The 27,960-nt window shown below is 37.2% G+C and overlaps 1 protein-coding gene across 1 annotated transcript; it reads left to right on the plus strand.

Annotated features, from left to right (window-relative positions):
- The first annotated feature begins 579 nt into the window (after window positions 1–579).
- plekho1b (pleckstrin homology domain containing, family O member 1b) lies at window positions 580–27,230 on the plus strand. Its single transcript, XM_073872336.1, has 6 exons — window positions 580–971; window positions 1,754–1,904; window positions 12,435–12,575; window positions 15,762–15,866; window positions 21,037–21,138; window positions 23,490–27,230. The coding sequence occupies exons 1-6, from the start codon at window positions 949–951 to the stop codon at window positions 24,168–24,170; spliced, it is 1,203 nt and encodes a 400-aa protein (XP_073728437.1). The 5' UTR covers window positions 580–948; the 3' UTR covers window positions 24,171–27,230.
- Window positions 27,231–27,960: the final 730 nt, after the last annotated feature.

A 27,960-nucleotide genomic window follows, 5' to 3' on the forward strand; every position in this document is an offset into this window, starting at 1 on the left:
GTAACAGTGATGGCGTAAAATAAAGTGTGACCCTTTTTCTTTGTGTCTTTTTGTTTGTTTTAATACACATTTTGTGTAAAGATGCTTTGCAACAATGCAAAATAAAATTCAAATTTAATTATTATTCAATTCAATTTATCATTTATTATTACTATATTTACTATAGCCTACTATACTTATAACAGAAACATATACTATAAACATATTTATAAGCTCAGATTTGTTGCTAAACACTGTAAAAAAAGATTTGTTGGTCTAACTTAAAAAAGTAAGTGCTCATGCTGCGTTAATTCAACTTAAAATATTAGTTTACCTCATAAAATTCTTGAGTCAATATTTTTAAGTTGAATTAACTTATAAGTTTCAACTTGATGTTAACCTTAAAATTGACTTTTGCTGGTGTAACCTTTTTTTGGTCAGATTAAATGATATGTTTGACATGATTAAAACCACTTATGTCACATTCAAGCATATTTTAAACACGTGTTATAGTGTAAATTACGTTTAACACAGCTTTAATGTCAAGTGGAAAGCACATCACACATCGCCCACCCCATGCATTATCTTGGCAGTGACATCATTGTGGTGTCCATAGGTGGAGCTGTGGGGGACAAAGAGAGGGACCACACAGCTGCAAGTTCCTCAAGCTCAGTTAACTCTCTGAAGAGACTCGCACCACACGACACGATGCTGCTCTAGAAAGCACGTTTCCCACATCTCTGCGATCTTTTAAGGCGTGACCACAGATGAAAGCCATCGGATGATGATCTGCGTGGATCTGGAGGACAGTGAATGAAGTATAGACGGGAGGAGGCGTAAGAAAAAGACACGAGAGCAACATCGTGCTTTTCTTCGCGTATAACGTTTCACGGGATTTTGTTACATTGTTGGAAACACATTGCGTATCAGAGGATCCGGATTTATTCAGAGCTTTGTTGTTTTATAGACATGAAGAAGAACAATTCGGCAAAGCGGGTAAGACATCGTGTCTCATCTATTGTCAGTGCGGAGTCTTTGTACAGCAGTATTAAACAATGCACAGTTAAACACGGTTTGTACTTACTTATAAACAATAATTGTACAATAATGCATGCGTTATAATCGTTACATTTCAGCCATATTGTATTCCTGCACTTAAAGTCTACATTATATTGGCTTCTCCTAGTCAAAGTACAAATTGACAGATAATGATGACTTTATATTGTGTGTTATGCGTTACTAAATCGCTCTCCGTTAGGTGTCAGCGTACAATTGTTAAAGTTAATCATTTGATTTAGTTTTGCATTTTCAAAACGTTTATAGTCTAGCTCGTACTCTTTTCATGCATTTATTGATATTGTTATTGTTATTGTTCGTTGTGTAAAATTGTTAGTATTTATTTACTCCATATATCGTCTTGAATAACACGCTGGTAAAAGTAATAGCGTTTCCTCACTCATTTTTTATTTGTTCATTATACTTTATAATATCATGAAAGTGACGTGTGTGCTGTGAGAAAAGTAAGCGCCAGGAATGTGATCTACATAACAAAGACATTGTCTACAAGAAAGTCTCCCCCTACTTGAGTCTGTGTTTCAGACCCTAGTGTGCTGCCTACCTAGAAGACATGGTTGGGCGTCACAGGCCTATGCACGTCCAGAAATGCTGTCTAGTTAATAGGCAGTTCACTAGGCTTTGAGACACCCCACTTGGATCTCTGGAAACCTTTTAAAATAATCCACACTGTTGTGTCTCTGATTTCATCTTTGTGCACGCGGGGCCCTCAGGACGCCAATCAACAGCATGCGCAGCCTGAAAAAACTGGGTGGATTCGCAAGTTTTGTGGCAGAGGGATTTTCAGGGAAATTTGGAAAAACAGATATGTTGTATTGAAAGGAGACCAACTGTACATTTCTGAAAAAGAGGTCAGTTTGGGACCGCTTATTCACCTACTTTATGATTTCATCATGACAGCATCATGATTTTATTGACGAGATGTTAAAGGGATAGTTCACCCAAAAATTAAAATTCTGATATCATTTTCTCATTCTCATGTTGTTACAAACCTATATAAATTTCTTTGTTCTGATGAACACAAAGGAAGATTATTTTGAGGAATGTTTCAAACCCATTTACTTCCATAATAGGAAACAGAATACTATGAAAGTGAATGGGGCTCATGAACATTTGTTTGCAAACATTCCTCAAAATAACTTATTTTGTGTTCAAGATAAGTTATTTATAAAGGTTTGTAACAACATGAGCGTGAGTAATGATGACAGAATTTTCATTTTTTGCTCAATTATTCCTTTAAATATATAACATATATAAACCCTGTATCACAAAATTATGTACATAATAATCACGTAAATTTGTGAGTTTTAAGCGTGACACTGACACGGTTTTCCACCTGTTGCGTGAAAATGTCGCGCATTTCTGTTTACGTGTCACTGTCATGTATTTGTTACTCAACTGTTTTATCCTATTTTCAAACCATTAGCCCCTTTCACACAGTAATTCTGGTAAATTACCATGAATTTACCAGAATAGAAAATACAAAAATGTGCTGTTCACACATGCCGTGACGTTCCGCCTTTTTACCAGTAAGACATCATTCACACATCGGTATCAAAATACCGGTAAACTCGGAGAGAAAGCGGAAGTTACCTGTGGCGCGCGGAAGGCGAGCTCCGTGTCTTATTTGTAAACAATGGTGGGTTATGACTTAATATCCACGGTCCGTATTTTGTTGTTTTCACATCTGTGGCAAACGGTCGCGAAGTTGCTCGTGACCAAACAACATTACGTTAGGCGATGTCAAACGGAACCTGCGTTGCACATTAGGCTTCACAGAGGGTGTGCTAAGGACGTCTGCAATTTGGCAAATAAATTATAAGCTGTTTTAAACAACTTTGGTGAAGAAATGTGGATGTGCTCGACTTTTAAGCAGCGTGTGTGTGGAATCATCCGTAAACAGTGCGGGGGTAAACGCGTCACCTGTTTAAAAAACTTTCTGATTGGCCCGATCTGTCAGCACGGTCTGACGTCGTCCGTTCTTAATGCCGGTAATCCTATATTTTTTGTTCACACATAGCGCTTACCGGTAAATTACTGGTAATCTTACAACCTGTCTTACTGGTAAATTGGGAGCACTGATTTACCGGAAAGGTTTTGTGCACACATGACCTGTTAACTGCAATATACCAGTAAATTACCAGTAAAGACCTATGTGTGAAAGGGACTAATGACTCTTCGGTTTAGGGTTAGATTTGGTGTTTGGGTTAGGATGTCACTTTAAGTATTGGTTTATACCTTTTTTCATGATTTTTTATATTTTCTAATTTTTAAACCATTGTCGCCTGGCGTTAGGGTTAGAGTTGGGTTTTGGTAAGGATGTCATTTTATGTATATCTAACCCTAAACCAAAGCGGCAATGGTAAGAAAACAGGAAAAAACAGTTGAGTAACAAATATGTGACAGTGACACGTAAAACAGAAATGCATGACATGTTCACGCAAAAAGGCGAGAAACCGCGTTAGTGTCGATGACACGACTCACAATTTTATGTGACTATAGGTCCGTAATTTCGTGATACTGGGTTGCATTATAATGATACAAATTGGTGTTTCTAACTGACTTAGTAAATTGACTTAGTAAATTAGTGCAAAATGTTTTTGTAATGTTTGTCAGAGTAGCAAGTCTTTAACTTACAGTTAGTGTAGGTGATTTTTATGGCACATGCCTGCTAAAGTCCCTCATCTGCAGTGTCTGGCATCCCAAGGGCCGCCCGCTCTCGCCCACTCTTAGACCAAGTTATTGCAAAGCACAATTTTTTCTATTTCCATTGTGGACATTAAGACAGAGAAGTTAGGTAACACTATGTTTGTGCATTTAAAGGCTTCTTGGTATCAGTTTTAAAACCAGAAAGTCAAACATAAACCACTATCTATGTATCTATGCATCTACGGTATGTATCTATGTATCTATGGTATGTATGTATGTATGTATGTATGTATCTATGTATGTATGTATCTATCTATCTATCTATCTATCTATCTATCTATCTATCTATCTATCTATCTATCTATCTATCTATCTATCTATCTATCTATCTATCTATCTATAGCAGCTTGATGAGTCAACTGAGTCTTACTGTGGTCTTAGTGCCTAACACCTTTATCCAATTGCAAACATAGTTCTGGGATTAGAGCCGGACATGATAAAAGATCATTGAATAAGCCGGACAATATTGTACACGATGTAACACTCATCATTTACCTTAAGCCACCATATGAGTGATATTGTGTTTTGCAATGTTCTCCTCATTTCTGGACCAAGTATTTTCTCTGTGGAGGAATATGAACATAGTCTCTTTGTTTACAAGCTCAATGTTTGTCTTTACTGTGGCTGAATTACTGCAGTGTGGGAGTATAAGAGAAGCAGGATTGAGTTTAAATCATGGTCACGCACAAGACCGGTTGCTGCGCTCAGCATCGAATCAAACAATGCAGAGGAAGCATATGGGCTCTGGCTCGCAGCTCAGAAGGAGGATTGACCCTTTTAGTGCCTAACAGACTGAGGTTTCATCATGCTGGTGTCTAGATGTTTCCCTCCAGCTGTCTAGACAGACAACCGTTTTAATGATCTAGTACTGTTGTGTCATTGTATCAGATAAACAGCAAAACGATCCTCATTTGTGTGGTACAAATAACCCAGCTGGAGTTGGTTAACATATTTCTTTAACATTTACCTAGGTACACTGTCAAAAAAATGGCGCTTTTTTTGAAATGGCATTGCACACTACGGTTGGGTTTGGGTCAGCTTACTTTTGGGGGCTTTTCCACTGGGTGCAGTACGTAGTACCCGATACTTTTTTTTAGTACCACCTCGGTTGGGGTTCCAAGCAACCCGAGCTGATACCAAAACGTGATGCGAAAACACTGTAGATCTCTGATTGGTCTGAGAGAATCGTCACTACCAGCCTCATCGCTATAATGTAAAAGATCAGCTTTACCTTCATGCTAGCTTGCGCTGTCTCGAGTAAACCTATTGTTATCCATGCTTTGCTGTATGTTCCCAAACTTCCTTTTAGTGATGAAAACATCCACACATTGAGAATCAGGAACACCATAACATATTTTCCAGACTTGCAGTTTGTGGCGGCACATTTGTGATGCGCATGTCCGCATATATGCTTAAATGCAACTTATAGGGCTCAGCGGAGCGCGTCGACTAACGCCACGGGTGTTTGTACAGAAACTGTCATGTGAGACAGAGGTAGTGATAAACGTTATGTGCAAACATCTATTTGTGGTGGTCAATTTTATTTTTGTGTTGAGAAATAAAAAAATGTATGGGAATGTACAACGACGCTCTCACTTGTATGATGTCACAGCAGTAGGCAGCGCAAATATGACGACACGCCTATAATCCCTCCCACTCCGAAGTGTTACTAAACTCGATGAAAAAGCTAACCAAGCTAAGGTGAGGTGAGATGACCCGACCTGACCCAAACCAAACCTTGGGGTACTATGCAATGGAAAAGCGCCAAAAATGGTTCCTAGCTGTCACTGAGGTAGTACTCTATCTAAAAGTACACCTAAAGTGTTCATATTATTAATACCTCAAAGGTACACGTTAGTACTAAATGTATACATATCTATACCTTTTTAAATTGTACTGCCCCATTGACAGTTTGGGACCATCTTTTTCTGACGGTGAATCTGATGTTATTAATCTGTGTTATGGACAATGTATACTCCTTGCAAAATGCAAGTATGAACGTTACAATATGAACTGATGGGTGTCTCTAAGCTTTAAAACGTCTCATAGGAGCAGATATCATGAGATTGTTGTCCGGTTTCCCAGTCTGGTCTAGGGATCAAATTCCTGGGAATTGATGTGGCAGATGTATAGAGTGTGCACAGTAGTGTGGGAGAGTCTAGTCTCAGTCGTCGTCTTAGCACATTTACCCGGTTATATTACTATCTCTCGCTGGCTGCAGGTTTTACGTATAACATACATGATAGCTCACAGTCTTATTATTATAAATAAAACTCGTATTCTGTCCTTGAGATGGCATCTACAGAACTTTATCAAAAAAGAGAACGATAAGCTATATGTCTTCTATCTACGCACTTAAATCTTAACGAGGAAGTTGCGGTCTTATCTATATTGAAACTGTCAGTCCTATATTTCTCTTCTGCTTTCATTTAGTCTGCGTCATGTGTAGGTGGTAGATCAGGGTGTAGTGGTCTTACTTTTTATTTGTTTTGCCTTCATTAGCTTAAAAAAAACTTTATCAGTCACATTACTAGTTAATAGCAAGATCTCCAATGCTGACTCTATACATTTCCATTTATTCCGTCCTTGAGAAATGAATGTTGTTTTTTAGACAGTAATATGCTTTATGTAAAAGTGTATAAACAGTATGAAAATATACCGTTCACATTTAAAGGAATACTCCACTTTCATAAAAAAAAAATCCTTCGGGTAATTTACTCACCCCCATGTCACCCAAGTTGTTTATGTCTTTCTTTGTTTAGTCGAGAAGAATTGTTTTTCAATTTAAGATACTTTATTGGACCCCAACAGTTTCAATGCAGTATAAAATTGCAGTTTTAACGCAGCTTCAAAGGGCTCTAAACGATCCCAAATGAGGCATAAGGGTCTTATGTAGCGCGACCTGGCATATTGCGCAAGCACGCGTCACATATGTAAAACGCACATTTGCGGGCCATTTTAAACAATAAACTGTAACAAAGACATTAATTAGTATCATTCCACATACTACAACGTCGGAATGGTCCTTTTTTCCAAACTTGTAAACACTGGAGTGGGAGTTTCGCATACGTCATGACGTGTTTACGCAATATGTAAGGTCACGCTGGCGCGTCCAAGACAAGAAGTTGTGGTTTAAAAGTGCATATTTTATATTTTTCTTGTGAAAAATGACAATCATTTTCCTAGATTAGACCCTTATGCCTCGGTTAGGATCATTTAGACCCATTTAAAGCCGAGTTGAAATTGCAATTTTAAACTGCATTTAAACTGTGAACTCTTGCGTCTAATAAAGTCTATTAAATTGAGAAAAAAATCCAGGAATGTTTTCCTAAAAAAAAAAAAAAAACGTAATTTCTTCTCGACTGAACAAAGTAAGACATAAACATCTTGGATAACATGTGGGTAAGTAAATTATTGTGATTTTTAAGAAAGTGGAATATTCCTTTAAAGCCCTTAATGATCGTATTAATGTTGCAGTTTCCACTGAGGTTTTTGCTATGGAAAAATTAGACAGTCAAGTATATGAGTTCATGCACAGTTTATCGCACAGCAACTGGGTTCTCATACTGGTACATGTGTATTGGATTTCCTAATAAAAGTAGCATCAGATGTGGCTGATATGGAGGGCCAGATGTCAGATGGGCCGAATGTTTCTAGCAGTATGAATTGGTGTAAATAGAAAGCGTAATGGAATGATGAGGTCATGCTGTGCAAATAGTAAAAGTTAGGAAACCCAATTGCACACTTGAACACATGTGCAATCCTTGCAGGCGTTACAGCAAATGAAATAGGAAAATGAATGAATCAATTTGCGCATCGCTTCCTGGCATGAGTCTGACTCACTTTCTCTAAAGAAAAGACGAGTTGATGATGTCGTGCCCTCTATGGTCATGTGATTGCTTCTGGTTTCTTTAGTGTTTCTCTTATGTTCTGGGAAGTTTCACAAGAAATGTTGGTCACCCTGTCAGATGCCTATTACTGATATACAATTGCAAGTTACATGGAAGTCAAAGGACAACAGGGAATGCAAGTTTTTGTTTTTTAAATAGGGATGCATAACGAATAGCAGAATAAAAGTTCATATATGTGTGTGAACTGTGTATAATAACTTTGTATAGATAAATGCACACACATGCATGTATATATTTAAGAAATGTTACATTTGTATTTGTAAATACATTTGTATATTTATGTATAATTTATATTATATATAAATATAAATACTTAATATATAAATATATTTTTTCTTAAAATTATACATGCATTTGTGCATATTTATATATACATAATACACAGTTCCCACACACACACACATATATATGATGTAAACAAAAACTTTTATTATGCTATAGATTAATCGGGATTAATCGTTATTCATCCCTAGTTTCAAATTCGTGTTTTACACTGGAACACAGTGTACAAAATATCTGTCAGTTTGCAAATGAAATGATAAAATGCAAACTTTTGTTGTTGATTTTGTCTGATAAGACTTGGTACTGGCAAAAATTATTGGCTGCCAAGAACAAGTCTTCATGGATTTAAAATCAGAGAACATATTAGAACAAACAAAACCTTGTAATGCACTGTAAGTAAGTCACTTTGGATAAAAGTGTCTGCCAATGTGTAAATGTAAAACAGATATTTAGATAACAAAATTGCCTAATTTCATAATTTCACATTAATATGTATTTTTATTTACTTTTTTTCTGCATAAAATTATCCTACATAATGTAAAGAACATTATATGAAAATATAACCTTGATATCTTTATTATTGACTAAGTAAGGTCATGTTAAAGTCTTGAATTTAAAGATGTAAAACCTAAACTCCTAACTCTTAATGATGCTCCTAATCTCAAAAGACTAGCCTGGATTTCACAGACAGGGTCAGGGGTCACATATAATACTGCATAATTTATTACAATATCCATAAACAACTTTTGAGTATATATTTTTATTAAATTTAATTTTGGTACTGTGTTGAGTCAAAACTTGTCCAAATCTTAAAGTAAGAACCATTTGAGCACTGGAAGCGAGAAAGGGAAACATCTTCAATGTTTTTTTTACTGTTTTTGTTTGTTAGAGTCACAAACAGATTTGTTGTGTCAGTGTGTCAGGCCTGAAAGTGAAGCAGATCATTTTTCATTCCTCATCTGCCCTTTCTGTTCCTCTGTTAGACTGAGCAAACATCATAAAGCACCATTGACCTCATAGCTGCCTCATCACAGATTTCTCTTTAAACATTTCATCATGTGGGCCAAGGGCGACTCTTTCCTTTGGAGTATTCGTTTCAAATTTCTGTTGAGGGTATTTGTCTTCTATAATGCACCCTGAAATGTTTTGTGACATTGATCAACATTTCTGAAAACGTTGACTGTTTAATGGGAAAGTAAATATGAAATTGAATAGCTGCATGTGATTTGGACTTGACCCGTCGTTAGTGAAACGTAAAACGAGACTCTGAAGGATTCACCTGGCCTTGTATTGAAACTAAATGAATAAAGTGACCCTTTATGAATAAACATTGGAAGCAGTGTTGTAGAGAAAATGTTTCAGAAGCAACCATTTTAACTGGCTTAAAAAATAGAAATTTTAATTTTTGCTAACGTCATTTTAACTTTTATAAAATTAAATAAAATTAAAACTTTTTTAACGTCTTAATGAATTGTTCAGGTTTAATGCAAGTTAAAGGAATAGTCTACTCATTTTCAATATTAAAACATGTTATTACCTTAACTAAGAATTGTTGATACATCCCTCTATCATCTGTGTGCATGCACGTAAGCGCTGGAGCGCGCTGCGACACTTCGATAGCATTTAGCTTAGCCCCATTCATTCAATGGTACCAATCAGAGATAAAGTTAGAATTGACCAAACACATCAACGTTTTTCCTATTTAAGACGAGTAGTTATACGAGCAAGTTTGGTGGTACAAAATAAAACGTAGTGCTTTTCTAAGCGGATTTAAAAGAGGAACTATATTTTAAGGCGTAATAGCACTTTTGGGAGTACTCTCATAATGGGAGAGGGAGGGTGTTACTGCGCCGAGTCGAAGTACTCCCAAAAGTGCTATTACGCCATAAAATATAGTTCCTCTTTTAAATCCGCTTAGAAAAGCGCTACGTTTCATTTATCAAAATATTTCTTCTTCACTTATCATAATACTTCCATAATATGTTTTCCTACTATGGAAGTCAATAGTTACAATTTGAGCATGAGAAAATGATGACAGAATTTTTTATTTTTGACAGAATTTTAACTATCACTAAGCAAACACTGTGTATGTTTAACATTTCCAGAAGTGACAACTTTTATTAAAGTTCATTACGGTCAACACATTTAGTTTGTTGTTTTCAGACTGTGACTAAATTACTTTCTGTGGTAATTGACAGCATGCCACAGATGCTCTTTGTAAAGTTTATTTAAACTCAGAAGATTACTTTAACATCACACATGACAAAAATACTGTTTACAGCTCCAGACAGCTTTAGTTATAAAAACAGAAAGTAGTCTGATTATAGCGTATATATCAGACAGCCTGGAAAGACTGTGAAATTATTTTCACAGTGGTACATTTTTTTACTTTTGTTTCTTCGTGGTAAAGAAAACAGTTTGTCAACCAATTTAAACTTTTCTTTTAGAAGTTAAGGATGCTATTTTGTTTGTTGATTTTTAATGATTCTGCTTAAAGTTTAATGGAAAACACATTAAATATAGATAACTATCTTTATTTACGATTAGAAAGGTTAGCAGCTTCATCAGCTCTTGTCAATTCTGTTTTAAAGAGATGAGTCTATACATGGATCCAAACATGTTAAATCCAATCCAGCACATTCGTTCAAGGAATTTAGCATGCATGCGTTTTCATTTGGAGGTTTTTCAGAATGATCTCGGATTACAAACCGTGCCAGATTTGGTGTCAAATATACCAGGAATCATTTTACAGGTAATGACAGTGGGAAACAAAAGCCCTTGATCTCCGAAAATAAAGCTTGAGGGTCTCCTTCTCAACCACTGTATGTGTGTGCATGAGTAGTGAGAGCAGCAAACTTCAATACAACCTAAAATGAGAACTTTCCAAAGTCCAGCATTGACTTCAGATGTACTGTGCCATAAGTGTCCTCGCGTGGAAAAAAGGATTGGATCAGATTGTCAGTTAATTGCTGCCTTTGTGCTGTTGGAACAGTAGATTATTGTTCCATTTCCATATTTCTAAAGCCATTGCCTGTCGTGACACCCATAGGGCACTGCGTGCCATGCCAATATTTTTAAGTACTGCACTGTAGACCGCGGTTTGTAGTGCACCAAAACCAGCAGTGGCCTTGCATGCATGCAGACAGAGTTTTATCTTTAGTGCAGCGCTAATGGAAATTGATTGTGATTTAATGAGAACATTTGGGAGGTGATGCCAAATTAGTCCATGTTGTTCCCTTTGAATCTGGGGTAAAGGTTCTGTTATTTGGCATGTCTGACTCAGCGCTGCCTTAAGTTGTTTGTTTGTTTGTGAACTTAAGCCATGCTTGAACCTTTAACATTCACAGAAACTTTCTGTTGCACAGATGGTTCTTTGTGGTGGAAAACGTTTCTACAGATTATAAAAAGGGAACAAACACGTACCTTTGACTTGCATCGCTGCAACAAAGAACATTTTGTTTTTGGCAAAACCAAGCATGACACAAGATTACAGACTTCTCTTAAAGGATTAGTCCATTTTCTTTAAAAAAATACAGATAATTTACTCACCATCATGTCATCCAAAACGTTGATGTCTTTCTTTGTTCAGTCGAGAAGAAATTATGTTTTTTGAGGAAAACATTCCAGGTTTTTTTTTATTTTAATGGACTTTAATGGGCCACAACACTTAACAGTTTTAATGCAGTTTAAAATTGCAGTTTTAAAGGAGTCTAAACAATCTCAAATGAGGCATACGGGTCTTATCTAGGGAAACCTATAAAAATATGCACTTTTAAACCACAACTTCTCTTCTTCCTCCGGTCCTGTGACGCACCAGCACGACCTCACGTAATACGTCATCACGTCAAGTGGTCACGGATGACGTATCGAAACTACGCCCCAGTGTTGACAAGTGTGGAGAAAGAAAACCATTCCAACGTTGTTGTATGTCAAATGATACTAATTAATGTCTTTGTGTCAGTTTATTGTTTAAAATGGTCTGCAAATGTGCGTTTCGTATATGTAACACGTGCCCTTTCGACGTCATTACGCAATTATGTGAGGTCGTGCTGGCGCGTCACACGGCCGGAGGAAGACAAGAAGTCGTGGTTTAAAAGTGCATTTTTCTTGTCAAAAATGACAATCGATTAGCTAGATAAGACCTCGTTTGTGATCGTTTAGAGTCCTTTGAAACTGCAATTTTAAACGGCATTAAAACTGTTAAGTTTTGGGGTTCATTAAAGTCCATTAAAATGAGAAAAATCCTGGAATGTTTTCCTCAAAAAACACAATTTTTTCTCTACTGAACAAAGAACGACATCAACATTTTGTTTGACATGGTGGTGAGTAAATTATCTAGATTTTATTTAAGAAAATTGACTTATCCTTTAATACAAATACAAGTTTCCACATTTTTACACAGATAAGATCGTAGAAGATAAACTTTTTGAGCAGTTTTAAACCACACTAAATAAACCAAATCTCTTCTTTCTTCTTTAGGTTAAAGATGAGAAGAAAATCCAGGAGGTGGTGGACCTCACAGACTATGAGAAGTCTGAGGAACTTCGCAAGGCCAAGAGCAGAAGCAAAAAAAACCACAGCAAGTTTACCCTCCTGCGGTGCCGGCAACCAGGAAACACGGTCAGTCTTCACAGGAAGTTACATTTTACCACACACACAAAAAAAAGGATTTTATACATAGACGCGAATGTAAACGGTCAGCCTTGCAAAGTGTAGTTTATTTGACTTGTACCTATACACATACGTTTGACGCGTGCGCATTGCGACAAATGCATCTCTTGAGTTACATACAGTACTGCATTCTCCTGTATAGGCGCATGCGCGAGCTATGTGTACAATGTACGCGTAAATTGTGGCACACGCACTGTACGCAGACCTTTACATACACGGAAAAAATGGATTACATTTTGGCCTTTAGACTAGAATACTGCTGGGCTAGTTAGTTCATTAGTCGGTTTAAAGTGAAACTGTTGGATGAGATACTTCTTGATTTTCACTCATTTGAGTGAAAATGAAAGTATATAGATTTGTAGGGAAATTTTACATTATTTTGTTGGGTGACTGAGATGCATTGAGTAAGGCACTTGTTGCTAATAGCTTGCACGTCATTGGCCTCTGAGCTCATACTTGGACTGACCTCTGCAGTTATCCTGTCCGGCCGTCCTGTGTAATTGGCTTTCAGTAAGAACGTCTCAGCTTAATGCGTTTTACTAGCACACCACAGGCATCCGTAAATATCCTTCATCCTGTAGACCAACACAAACAACATGTTTTTGAAAGTGAAGTGTTTATTTTAAAATGTTTAATGTTAAAATACTCTGTTGCCGCCCCAGTGTAGCAACAACAAGTAAGCTGAATTAAGAAATAAATGTAAACATCCTAAAACCCTCACCTCACTAAATTGTTTTAATAAACCATCCATATTTATTTTTCACTCTTTTTTAGATACAAACAGAACATACAGGAAATATGTATACACAAAAAAATGTACACAGTTTTCTAATGTCGTAAATCCTATTTAAAAAAATCCAGAATCTGAGGGTGCAAAAAAATCACCTTTAAAGTTGTCCAAAGCATTAGTTGTCAATTGGCAACTGCATTGCCCACCCAAATAAAGTTTTTATATATTTACAGTAGGAAATTTACAAACTATCTTCATGGAACATGATCTTAATATCTTAACGATTTTGATCCATACAATGCATTGCTGGCTATTGTTACAAAAATACCCATGTGACGTAAGATTGGTTTGATGTTCAGGAGCACAATTTACTGTTATTGTATTGAGGAAGCTGGTATCTCTACTTCTCATTAAACACATTTTTTTATCTAAAAGGGAACTCTCCTTTTAGAAGTCTTTAAGATATGTTAGATCACTTTTCTGAAAAACTGGACATGTTTTAGGGGATTTCTGAGAGTTAGGAAAAACATTAGGGTAACGTCAGGCCAATCCTTTAAAATCCAACACTGAGACGAAGGATTAATCCTCACGACACAAACATGGTGGGTCTTAGGAAAATCCAACAGTACCCCCCTTCCCGAACACACCCCTCTATACACAAACACACAAGCACATGGTTTAATATGTCACCCTGCTCCACTTACAACAGCTGTTGAACATGCAAAGCTCAGTGGTGGAGCAATGCTAATGTATGACCTCATGCAAATCATCAGATTTATTTGACCTTCAAGACCTTCTTGGTTTTAAAGTCTTTGTTTAGCACCCGATTTTTACATTTTTGCATTTGATGGACGCTTTTATGTAAAGCGACGTCCAGTTTTACCAGTATGTGTCTTCCCTGGGTAACAAACCCATAACCTTTTGCAGTTTACATCATTTTGTTGTTATATTGAATGCAAATAAAAAAAATTGTTTTACAAATTAATAAGATGTATTTCTCTGCTCATGTTTCATGAATGAGGCAGTGCGATTTCTCACTGTGTTAGCAGTGCAAAGGTTGTGGGTTCGATTCCCTGGAAACACATAGTAATAAAATTTAAACCTTAAAGGAATATTCCATTTTCTTAAAGGAAAAATCCAGATAATTTACTCACCACCATGTCATCCAAAATGTTGATGTCTTTCTTTGTTTAGTCGAGAAGAAATTATGTTTTTTGAGGAAAACATTGGAGGATTTTTCTCATTTTAATGGACTTTAATAGACACCAACAATTAACACTTAACTCAACACGTAACAGTTTTTTCAACGGAGTTTCAAAGGACTATAAACAATCCCAAACGAGGCATAAGTGTCTTGTCTAGCAAAACGATTGTCATTTTTGACAATAAAAATAACAGATATACACTTTTAAAGCACAATTTCTCGTCTAGATCCGGTCGTGATGCGCCAGGTGACCCCACGCAATACGTCATGACGTCAAGAGGTCACAGAAGACGAATGCGAAACTCCGCCCCAGTGTTTACAAGTGTGTTGAAAGAGGACCGTTCCTACGTTGTTGTATGTCAACTGATACTAATGTCTTTGTGTCAGTTTATTGTTTACAATGGTCCGCAAATGTGCGTTTTATATATGTAACACGTGACCTCCCTACGTCACTACGCATTTACGTTAGGTCGCGCTGAACCGGACCTAGACGAAAAGTTGTGGTTTAAAAGAGCATATTTTTATTTTTCTTGTCAAAAAAGACAATCGTTTCGCTAGATAAGACCCTTATGCCTCGTTTGGGATCGTTTATAGCTCTTTGAAACTCTGTTGAAAAAAACTGTTACGTGTTGAGTTAAGTGTTAATTGATGGTGTCTATTAAAGTCCATTAAAATGAGAAAAATCCTGCAATGTTTTCCTCAAAAAACATAATTTCTTCTCGACTGAACAAAGAAAGACATCAACATTTTGGGTGACATGGTGGTGAGTAGATTATCTGGATTTTTCTTTTGGGAAAATGGTATATTCCTTTAAACGCACTGTATGTCCTTTTGGATAAAAGTGAATATAGAAGCGAATGGAGAGGATATGAGAGCAACAGTTGATATGACATTAACAGAAGTGTTGTGGTCATCACATGTGCAGCAGACGCTGTTAGGAAGTCTCGCAGTGTTGTTGCCTAATATGGTGGTTTCTGACTCATGCTGTTGCTACATCAGCTGTCCGTAGGCAGAGCCATATGGCCATACCTGCTGACTTACACTTGGGCCATTACATTTTTGCGTCTGCTTTCTGCAATTTGTTCATTTCATCATTTTTCCTCAGCCAGAGGCAACACTATTGAAACATTAAACTGTTCATATTCAGACAAAACACCATACTGTTTTAAAATATATGATATCTCTCACCCCCTACATGCAGGTCCCAAATCTAGTGTTTCTGGCTGTCAGTCCGGAAGAGAAGGAATCATGGATCAGTGCTTTAAATGGAGCGATCACCAGGTCCAAGAATCGCATTTTGGATGAGGTAAGCTAGGCACACCCATCTATTTCCATCTTAAATATTTAATGAGAATATTAATGATTGCAATTACTGTTGCTTGTATATTGATTAACTAATCATAGAGCCTCAGTATAAATCAAAGAAAACAAGATGCAGAAATAAATGGGGAAAATGCATCGCTCAACATGGCCTTTCTAGTAGAAGTCCCGCCTTCCAATAAAAGAGCAAATTATCATTCATTAAAGACTGATGATTGGCCAAAGACCAATTATACCAAACACGTTTAAATGCTTGGAAACGCAAGGGGCTGCCTTTTTGGTCACTTTTTATAAAAGAGCAGTGCGGCGCGGCTTTTAATGTCACAGACAGTAACGGAAGGCCCGCCTCTCCCCTTATTCGATTGGACAATGGAAAAACGATTGGCATTGGGTGCGTTTCCGCTTTTAGAGCTGGTTCAAAAATGTGTGCTGCAGTAGGTAGCAAAAAAATGCAAGGCGCGCATAACGCTCACTGTCCATAGAAAATCATTCAAAAAAGGTGCCTGCAACTGCCATTAATGGGTGATTCTCACGAAATCCAGATTTAGGTGTCCAGCCTCAGAATTTTTAAAATGCCCTTGAAGCCAATTTTTTTGCACATATAAGATTAAGGTCTGAACTTAGTATAACCATTATTTTTAGAGGATTTAAAAAATATTTACTATAGAATTATTTACATTTTTTAGATTATTATTATCAAAAATTATCATTATCGCAACATGATATTACATTAAATATATGCATTTACAAACTCATGTTTCGGTAATGAGAACTAAAAAGTTGTCTAGGTACTATGACAAACAAAATTTTAAATTTTATCTGGAGAAAATAAGAATTGCTTACCTGGTAGCCATCTTGAGTGTCACAGTCAATTATGTCCCCTCCAAAATTTTTTTTTAAATGTTAGTTCCTTGAGGGCTTAAACAATGATTGAAAATTGTTGCGGAGGATGAGAAATTTGGTCTTGGACACATTTATATTCCTTATTATTGTCAAATACCACATGGTCTTTAGTGTAAATGTTTATAGTATAACATGCACTGAAGCTTTTTATTTTTTAGATTTTTTAATTATAAGTATTTCCATGTCAAAGAACCCAAATCCAGTCATGGACACGTTGCGGTAATGAAAATTTTGGTAAACAAAATTGGTTTGTATGATGTCATTTGAAATCATGTGCAAAATAGTACATGAAGAGATGTTTTTGTGATCAGCTCCTTATGATTCTCTTAGAGAGAGGCTTTGTACTACGTGGCAGTCTTTGCACATGCGCAGTTGCTGGAGTGACCTGGAAAAAACAAATTTATCGTATAGTTGATTTAACAGGTTTAATAGGTGGTTGGAAATATGTTTTTTATTGTATAGTCTTCCGTCATTCGAATTGATAGGACTTGAAAGGATAGTCTTGCATTGTCCGGAGGCGTTGCAAAACAGGCCGCTGAGGGTTGAGACTTCCCTAAATGACTTTCATTAAACTTTGCTCCAACGATACCATGAGACTGGGGGAGTTGAGGTGTGATATACTTTTGTAAAAGGTCAGACTTTATTTTTGAATCGTAAAAATCTCTATAGACTTGCATTGAGGAAGGGCCCTAAAATAGAAACAAAAAATATCACAGTAATGTCTTTGACTTTTTTTCATAGTATGCACCTATCAACCATTTAAAACACCCTAGCAACCACGTAGAAGACCTTAGGATTCATATAACAAGGCCTTCGCAACATTTAAACACATCAGTAACCACATAGCAATACAAGAATAACTCGGATTTAGGACTAGACAGTACATAATCAGGAAGTAGGTATTAAACAGTGAAGTATGTACTTTTAAAGTATACATTTTTGAATGCGGAGATTAGCAACCGCATATCAACACCCGGGCAAGCACCCAAAACACTTGCGCGCAATGCGCGGTAGTGTTGAGCTATGCACAGTTCAGCACTCTTTGTTTCAACCACAAAGATTATAGGTCATTCACGCCGTTGGAGAAGCCACTTTTATTAAAAGTTTTAATCACACAGACATCTGCCCTCTCCTTCCTGATCTTTTCACGGTTTGTTTGCAAAGGTATTTGCTCATTTTAAAAGCGGGTCTATAATCACACTCGGCACACAGTGGGAGAAAATGAATCACTCCACCAAAAATAGACGGCAGTCATGACTGAGAGTATATCCTCACCTTTAGTTTCCTAGTTCTGCAGATCAAATATTCAGTTCAGCATCTATGTCCATGCTGTCAGTTTCCTTTTAAAGGGAAAGGGATATTTGAAAATATGCTAATTTCCAGCTCCCCTAGAGTTAGACATTCGATTTTTACTGTTTTGGATCCATTCAGCTGATCTCCGGGTATGGCGCTAGCACTTTTAGCATAGCTTAGCATAATCCATTAAATCTAATTAGACCATTAGCATCGCGCTAAAAATAACCAAAGAGTTTTGATATTTTTCCTATTTAAAACTTGACCCTTGACTCAGTATCTTTCAATAGCAGGGGATTATTTTCAGGCGCTGCGTAATATCATTGCGCCTCCTGCAGTCATGTTACGGCAGCAAAGTCCTTGATTATTAAGCCAGAATGAGACTTAGTTCCTAGTCATATCTGTCTAGAAAATCACAACTTTTAATTTTGCGTCTGTCTTAGTACACGATGTAACTACAGAAGAGTCAACTTTTAAATAGGAAAAATATCGAAACTCTTTGGTTATTTTTTTGCGCAATGCTAATGGTCTAATCATATTCAATGGATTATGCTAAGTTATGCTAAAAGTGCTAGCGCCAGACTCAGAGATCAACTGAATGGATTCCAAAACGGTATGTTTAACTCTTGGGGAGCTGGAAAATGAGCATATTTTCAAAAAAGTGGAATGTCCCTTTAACTCAACATGTGACTCACGGCTGTATACACACACACACGCACGCAAACGTGCGCATAAGCCTGTAATATATACATTTACAGTTGTGCATTTGGCAGATGATTTTATCCAAAGTGACTTACAGTGAATTCAAGCTATACATTTTATCAGTGTGTAATGTATGTATCAGTATATAATACAAATGTATACCTTTACACTCTAAAAACAAACGGTGCTATATAGCACCAAAAGTGGTTCTTTGCTCGTAATCATAGAAGAACCATTTTTAGTGCCATATAGAACTGGTGAAGCACCTGTGAGGCACCCGTGTAGAAACATATAGTGCTATGTAGAACCATATGTGGTGCTATATGGCCCCTATATGGTTCTACACAGGTGCTTCAGCGTTGCTATATGGCACTAAAAATGGTTCTTCTATGATTACGAGCAAAGAACCACTTTTGGTGCTATATAGCACCGTTTCTTTTTAGAGTGTAAAGGTACATATGTATAATAAATGTATGTTATTTGTGCATATTGAAATATTAACATATGGACGTGGTTAACTTACAATTATTCCACAAATGCCTCCTTTTGTAGGGTTTGTTAGTTGATGTATTGTTATTTGCGCATGCATCTCTGTATTCACCAGCAATACACCAACAAAGTGCACAGACAGTTTTGGTTGCACTAGCAAATGACTACCTATTTTTTGTTTAAGCCGGACCTCCTTATCAGATAGTGTGTGTCTGTGTGTGACTTTTTTCACACGGTTCCTAAATATGGGCTTGCGGGGATCCGCGACACGGGAATGATAATTCACTGAATTTCATTGTCTCTGTACTTGTACTCTGCACAGTGACAATAAAGGTGAATCTAATCGTACAGTTAATATGATACATTATATACACACATAATAAATGCCTGTTGGGTTTATATTCTTTATCAGGGATCAGTATCAGCAGTGAATTCCCAAATCAATTCAGATTACATGCTCTCAATGCACTTCAATTTTGTACACATTCAATGTTGACTTTTAATGTTTTGATTTTTATTCAAATACCAATTTGTTTTCATTCTGTTTTAGTTTCTACATAATCACGTGTAGTGTGCGGTGCATACTGTGTATCTCTCACACTTTTGACTTATAACAAGTGAGATGGCTTATCAGACAGACACGAATCGAAGTGGGACAGGAAGTATAGCACAGGAAATAGCCTACGATTTATTTTTAATAAAACAAGTGAACGGTCACATAATTTAGAGAAGTTTCAAGCCCATTAAACTGATGTGATAGAGAAGTAAAGTGTGCGTTTGAGAGCTGTGCGTGGGGGTGGATACCAAGATCTGCAATTGACTCGAAAGCAATTGTGTGATTTGTTGCGCAGGAGGCACGCTATAAATAATGTTTAGCCACAATTTTCATGCATCCACTGAAAAAGCATAGATGTTTTATACTTCCGTCTTTGGGATTTTAATAAAAATCGAAACTGTTGGGTGTAAATAATGATTGCTATTAATAGACAAACCACATTTTCCACCTTTTGCTGCTCTTGTTGATTTTGCAAACTACAGCATGTCAAAGTGCAGCTTATACGATGCCAAGCACTGATGCATGATGTGTAGGCAGGTTAAGAAGCATAAGACTGGTAATATGCAATCTACATATACAACATCTAGCACAAATATACGCATTTCTGTTTTTTAGAAAAATGCACATAATTTGCCTGACTGTGTATCAGGGGTATGAACACTATAATAGTGATGCTTGTCTAAGCAAAAGATACTAAAAATGATGTGTGTGAAAGTAAGATGTATCTATGAAGTTTGTTGGATTATCTAAAAAAGTGTTAGATGTTCAAAAGTGGATTTTGTAAGAAACAAATGTAATCTAAAGCTCTTTGCAATGTCTGGTTTTACTGTGTGCCACCCTTTCCTTATTACATAAACCCTGACCAGTCACAGCAGGATTAGTTATAAGCTCTTAGCCAATTGCAAGCCATCACTAAACACACAGTCTTGAACATTACAGTTTACAGTATAAGCTTTCTTTTAAACGACATGCTTCGATTTGTGGCTTGAAGTGTCTGGGTAGCAAATTTTCCAACTGAGCTTGACTACCAGTACTGAAATCAAACCCATACATACACACAAATAATAAACAGCCTCATTGATTGGTTAATCAATACACAGGCCCCTCCTACTTCCCATGATGCCGCAGGCTGATGTAAAACATGCACTCTCTTATAGGTCCCATGTGATTTAAATGTTCAGTTTGGCTTAATTGTACATCTATATATCTGTAGGTGACGGTAGAAGAGGAAAGCTTGTTGGCACATCCGACGCGTGACAGAGCTAAGATCCCCCACACTCGCCGCCTGCCCACCCGTGGACACCTCATGGCTGTGGTAAGCAGTTCATTTGTTGTGAAGGTCACCTCGTTGAACATGAAGTGTGTCGCTTTTCTCTGCTTATTCATTAAAGAACTCCACTTTTTTGAAAATATGCTCATTTTCCAGCTCCCCTAGAGTTAAACATTTGATTTTTACCGGTTTGGAATCCATTCAGCCGATCTCAGAGTCTGGCCATACCACTTTTAGCATAGCTTAGCATAATCCATTGAATCTGATTAGACCATTAGCATCACACGCAAAAATAACCAAAGTGTTTCGATATTTTTCCTATTTAATACTTTACTCTTTTGTAGTAACATCGTGTATAAAGAATCGACAGAAAATTAAAAGTTGTGATTTTCTAGGCCGATATGGCTAGGAACTATACTCTCATTCTGGCGTAATAATCAAGGAATTTGCAGCCGTACCATAACTGCAGCAGGCAAAGTGATATTACGCAGCGCTCGAAAATAGTCCCCTTGGTAACTTTCAATAGCAGGTGACTCTTTTCGGGCACTGCGTAATATCATTGCGCCTCCTGCAGCCATGTTACAGCAGCAAAGTCCTTGATTATTAAGTTTTGAATAGGAAAAATATCGAAACTCTTTGGTTATTTTTGAGCGCAATGCTAATAGTCTAATCAGATTCAATGGATTGTGCTAAGCTATGCTAAAAGTGGTAGCGCCAGAACCGGAGATCGGCTGAATTGATTCCAAAACGGTAAAAATCTAATGTTTAGCTCTAGGGGAGCTGAAAAATAGGCATATTTAAAAAAATGTGGAGTGTCCCTTTAACATTAGAAAGTTAAACACCATGGCTAATTGAAATAATGGTAAAACATTAAAGTCGCCATGAAACGGAAGTAGCGTTTGCCTTATTTTCCCCGTGGTGACGTATATCCGAATGAAACGGCTTTTGAGATGAAATAAGGCAGGGCTGGATTTGAATTTGTCCATCGATTGGATCTTTTGAAGTTGTGTTGTGTTGCTAATTGCTAATCGCTGCGATCTTCTCCCGGACCCCGCCCACCAGCCATACTTATGACCGGAAGTGAAGAGAGATCATTTTGAGAAGGGTAGAAGATTTGCATTTTTGATTAAAGATTATGAGCACACATGAATTTTTAAAAAAATAATGAAGCTTACAAATAAGTCATTTGTTAATAATACCACAATATTAAAATATATATATATATTATATATATATATATATATATATATATATATATATATATATATATATATATATATATATTATATATATATATATATAGTTTTTTATTTCAATTTCATTGCGACTTTAAATGCTTGTGCATGATTAAATGCTTTATGTCAGGGGTTTTCAAACTTTATGATGGCAAGGACCCCCAAATATGATAAACCTTATGTAAGGGACCCCCATCCATTTATATAATCTTTGTATAAAATACATTTTAACTCTGTTAGATAAATATAAATTTTGATATTATAAAGACAGCATATTGCTTCCAAATAATTGGCTAGTAGATTTTTATTTCATTTTGCTTTGTCTTTTTTCCTCAAAAATTTTCCTTAGAGCCTTTTGGGGGATCTGTGGGGGTCCCCGGACCCCAGTTTGAAAACCCCTGCTTTGTGTGACTCTGACTGTGAAAATCCAGCTAATGTCATTTTTGGTGATTTACTACACAAAAGCCGAGCAGGGTCACATATTAATATAAATGAAACAATAAAAATCTTTTTGCCATGTTGGTTAAGCAATGGTATTGTAAAAAGTATTGTTTCAATTTAACGCTTTCCCCGCCATTGACGAGTTATCTCGTCAATTAAGAGAAAACATTTGCATAAAAAATATGTTTCTGAAGAATTTTTGTGTTACTCTGCAATACCGCGATTGTTCACTAGATAATTTATGAAAAACTGAAGCTAAAACGTTATTTACTAATTTTAAACTCTGTATGTTTTGATAATCGTTCTGAATCTGATCTCTTAACAAAATTCCTTCACAGAAAAATTCAATTATTTTAGCTTTTTGCTTAAAAAAATATTTTAAAGAAAATACCCATATTGAAGAGTTTATGATCAGAGAAAAAATATAGATGATATGAAACTTTTTTTTTCCGTTTTGTTTGTTGGTTTGAATGCAGAGGGTCTGTTCTTTCATTTGATATATTTGTATGTTTATATATTTTTTAAACAAAGTTTTCCTGAAAGGCATTTTGTGAAAAATGCTGGCGGGCAACTTTTCAAAAAATGTCTGGGGGGGAATGAGTTAACATCACTTGTTTTGCATATAATACACAGTTTATCTTAAAAAAATGTCAGAGCATTCAATAAAGTGGTTCAAAATCTGTCTAAAATGTCATTTTGTGTCACTTGTATCATTTATAGGCTTCCACCACCAACTCGGATGGTATGTTGACCCTTGACCTCATACAGGAAGAAGACGTCTCCACACCCGATGGTTGCGAAAACAACCTCGACAAAGCCGACTCGAAGCGAACCCCAGATTCCCAGTGCTCCAAAATAGACACTTCAAAGCTCTCGATCAGTAAGGAGACCCCTGGAAAATCCCAGAGCCTGCCCCGTAAGAATGAGATCTCTTGGGACTGGTCTGAAAACCAGGCACAGACGCCGCAGCTTCAAAAGAAAAAGTCAGAGAAAAATCGCTGCGCTTCCATGGACGAGATCCTCACCCATTCCGAGACGCGGGCCATCCCCCACTGCTCGACTTCGGCACCCGTGCAGCCCGTCAGCCAGCTGCAGGACTTAATCACCCAGAAGCTCGAGAGAACTCAAGAGCTGCTGACTGAAGTACGGGCGCAGGGTAAGGGGAAGTGCTCGCCGAGTGGAAAAAGCTCAAGCCCAGAGGGTCAGCGGTTAGAGGCGGAGCGACTGCTGGAGGAGGCGGCCTCCACCTGGGGACAGGCACGGGATGTGCTGGAGGAAGTGAAGGAACTTAGAGCTCTCTACAAGCAGCTTGACTCCGCCTCTCCGACCTCACTTAGTCCATCGCAGAATGGAAAACTAAACGGCCCTCAACAGACAAATAACAGGAAAAGCATGATGTGAGGACATGGATCTACGAACGCATACAGTAAAACTGAACGTTCTCAACTCAAAGCATCTTTTTTTTACTAGACTCTTCCTCTTTTGCTGGAATTAACTATAATGATTAACATGAGCTATACTGTATATATAAATGTATGTATGTATGCATCGTTAAAGAGCAAATCTAGTTTCTTCCACTCCCTAAATATCAGCTTCATTCAAACAGAAACAAAAGAGGCCTGGTGGTTATCCAAACACAAGCTGTTGCGTTGTTCCCCGCGCTATCAGTTTTCACAGGGACACTCACAGCGTGGAGTCACCGCGAGAGGCCCGTCAGGGTAAAACAGGGTGAGAAACACCAGACGGTGATGATGCTGTTCAAGCCAGTGTCATCTCCACCAGCCTATCACAATGTGAATGTTTCAACATACACTGGAGGAGCTCCGAAATGGGTGTAGACCCCTCAGGTCTGTTGTACTCACTGTACTGTACTAATAATAATTTCCCAGCACACTTTCCAAATCATAATAAGATGCAATCAGGGTGTAGCCGAATGCGTTACGGCTAATTCTCACGCGGTCCGGCAGAGCTCTGCGTCCCATCCGATGGACTCTAACTAAAGCCATTTGTACTTGTATGAACGTGAATACATGTGACGTCTGGTGCCAGTGTTGCTGTGGATGGTGATGGGAGACACAGCTGCCATTGATGAGACATGCAGTAGTGGCTGGGAGCATCTAGCTGCAAGGAAACGATTAATAATAATTACACATTTGCACTATGGAGGATGCTGTAAAACGAGAGTGACGCTGGCAAGCTATCTTTTCAAACCTAAGAGGCAGAACAGACAATCTACTGTATGAAGAGGAAATATGGGTTGTGTAGCTCCAAGTCTTTACACCTAAGTGGTATTTTCTTATAAACCATTTCAAATACAAAACCTGCCTTAGTGTATTTTCAAAGGGCACATGCATATTGCATTTCAGACTCTCTGCTTGTGTTTCGATTACAAGTTGCCTGCGCCTCAAGAAACGTCAGCAGAGATGCTTTATAGCAAGAGTTTATTTTGCTTGCGCTTTGCTTTTGTAGAATTCGTGTCTTTGGGGAACTATGCAAGATTGCATGGGTGAATCTCACGAAATTACATGTGTTAGATTTCACATAAAAGAAAGAAATTATATTTTGCTTTAAAAAATGAAACTTGCTTTAGGGGTAGCAAGATTTTAAGATAATGTGAATGGATCGTTATGCATTTAAAATTTTTGTTTTTTTTAATAAATGTTTAAAAAAGCCTTCCACTTTTTTGAATATATGCTCATTTTCCAGCTCCCCTAGAGTTAAACATTTGCCTAAAAATAGTCCCCTGCTATTGAAAGTTACCAAGGGGACTATTTTCGGGTGCTGCGTAATATCATTGTGCCTGCTGCAGCCATGGTACGGCAGCAAAGTCCTTGATTATTACGCCAGAATGAGAGTATAGTTCCTAGCCTTGAAAATCACAACTTTTAATTTTACGTCGGTCTTAGTACACGATGTAACTACAGAAGAGTCAAGTTTTAAATAGGAAAAAATATCAAAAATCTTTGGTTATTTTTTAGCGCGATGCTAATGGTCTAATCAGATTCAATGGATTATGCTAAGCTATGCTAAAAGTGCTAACGCCAGACCTGGAGATCAGCTGAATGGATTCCAAAACGGTAAAAATCAAATGTTTAACTCTAGGGGAGCTGGAAAATTAGCATATTTTCAAAAAAAGTGGAGTGTCTTCAAATATTGCTTAAAGGTGCAGTGTGTCGATTTTAGTGGCACCTAGCAAGATGGGTGCAAATTGCAACCACTGGCTCAGTTCACCACTTACCCCTCCCTTTTGGAACAAATAGAAAAAGATACGGTAGCCACCCCAGGACATACATGTCGTAATCAGAGATGCACTCTGTAGAGCAGTTTGTCTGTTTTGGGCTACTGTAGAAACATGGGGGTGCAAAACGGTGACTTCCATGTGAGGGGACCCGCGATGTATATAGTTAAAAATGGCTCATTCTAATTCTAATAAAAACAAAACGTTTCATTATGTATATTATTTAGCATTTTTGTCAAACGATCCTTCTAAAATTTACACACTGCACCTTTAAGTAGTATGCAAAGTAAGTTTTTAATACAAAGTACAATTTTTCTTGGAGGTGAAATGTGACCCATCTTCATGAGATTCACCTGCACATGGAAATATAACCTACGTGTATTAGGATTTACTGGCAGTTTGCAGTATGGTATACAGTTTTAACAACCAAAGGGTATGTCTTGCCAGTATACCACACTTTGTTTTACAGTTAGTAGCTTAAATAATGTGTTTGCACAATGAAATGGGTACAGGTCAACCTGTTCTGTCATTGAGACTTGATTATAAACAGTGTTATATTTTTTGTACGTTATTGTAAAGTGCTTTTTTGTAGAGAAAGACTTGGAGGAAAGTTTTGCTTTTAAAATGTTCGACTCAGTAACCACTACCCCGAAAAAGACAACCTTGTCATGTAAAAATGACGGAATTTCATTTCCAAAAGTAACAAAGCACAACGCCTACGACATAGCCTCCTTATAGCTTTTTTTAAGAAATACAGGTAAATGATTCACAATGATATTTTCAGAGTCGCCACACAGATGCCAAAGGTTTTCTGTATCTCATACACTCCAATGTTGTGTGATCATTTCATGCTTAATCAGATGAATTGGTTTGTTTTGTCAGCTGACTGTATCATGATTTGATATTTTTACGGAGATGAATGTAATTACCTGACCATCTGTCAGGTGCTGGCATTCATCGTTCAGACTGACCGTGATCAGCAGGGTTCATATTAGATCAAAACCAATCCCACAGGTCCTATCATGCAGGACACCCAGCATTTTTGATTTAGTCTTTTACGACTATGTTTACTCTGTGTTGACATCAGAAACCATGTGATCGCTTAAAGCTGATGTTTGTTTCATGCTGTTTGAACTATTTATGTACGCCATATGTTTGTTCACCTGTTGTTGCTATTCTTCTGCACTTCTGCAGACCTTTGATAAAATGTGAATCTATAACAATGTCTTGTTTGGCTCTGCTCTGTCACTGACTAGTAGTTTTGCAGTGGGGATACGGTTTTCATAATGTGGTTTAGGATATTAAACTAGATTAATACTGAAATAAAACTGTCACTGATTTTTAAGGCCAATGTAGCAATGCTGTAAGAAAGGGCACATTAGAAAATTGTGTTAACAATTCAGTATAACAAACACATATTCACTATTTATTTGCCTCATTAAGCTAGTTAGGTATTTATTGAAAAGTTTAAGTGTAGGTATGGGGTACAATCAAAAGATAAAAGAAAAAAAGAAAAATATGGTCATGGATTAATATGAAACTATAATTTACGGCGTAATAGCACTTTTGGGAGTACTTCGACTCGGCGCAGTAACACCCTCCCTCTCCCATTATGAGAGGGAGAAGGAAGGGGAGCGGACTTTTCAGGCGAGTCGAAGTACTCCCAAAAGTGCTATTACACCATAAAATATAGTTCCTCTTTCAAATCTGCTTAGAAAAGCGCTACGTTTTATTTTGTACCACCAAACTTGCTCGTATAACTACTCGTCTTAAATAGGAAAAACGTTGATGTGTTTGGTCACTTCTAACTTTATCTCTGATTGGTACCATTGAATGAATGGGGCTAAGCTAAATGCTATCGAAGTGTCGCAGCGCGCTCCAGCGCTTACGTGCACGCACACAGATGATAGAGGGATGTATCAACAATTCTTAGTTAAGGTAATAACATATTTT

Source organism: Misgurnus anguillicaudatus, chromosome 10 (genome assembly GCF_027580225.2).
Source record: "Misgurnus anguillicaudatus chromosome 10, ASM2758022v2, whole genome shotgun sequence".
NCBI lineage: Eukaryota > Metazoa > Chordata > Actinopteri > Cypriniformes > Cobitidae > Misgurnus > Misgurnus anguillicaudatus.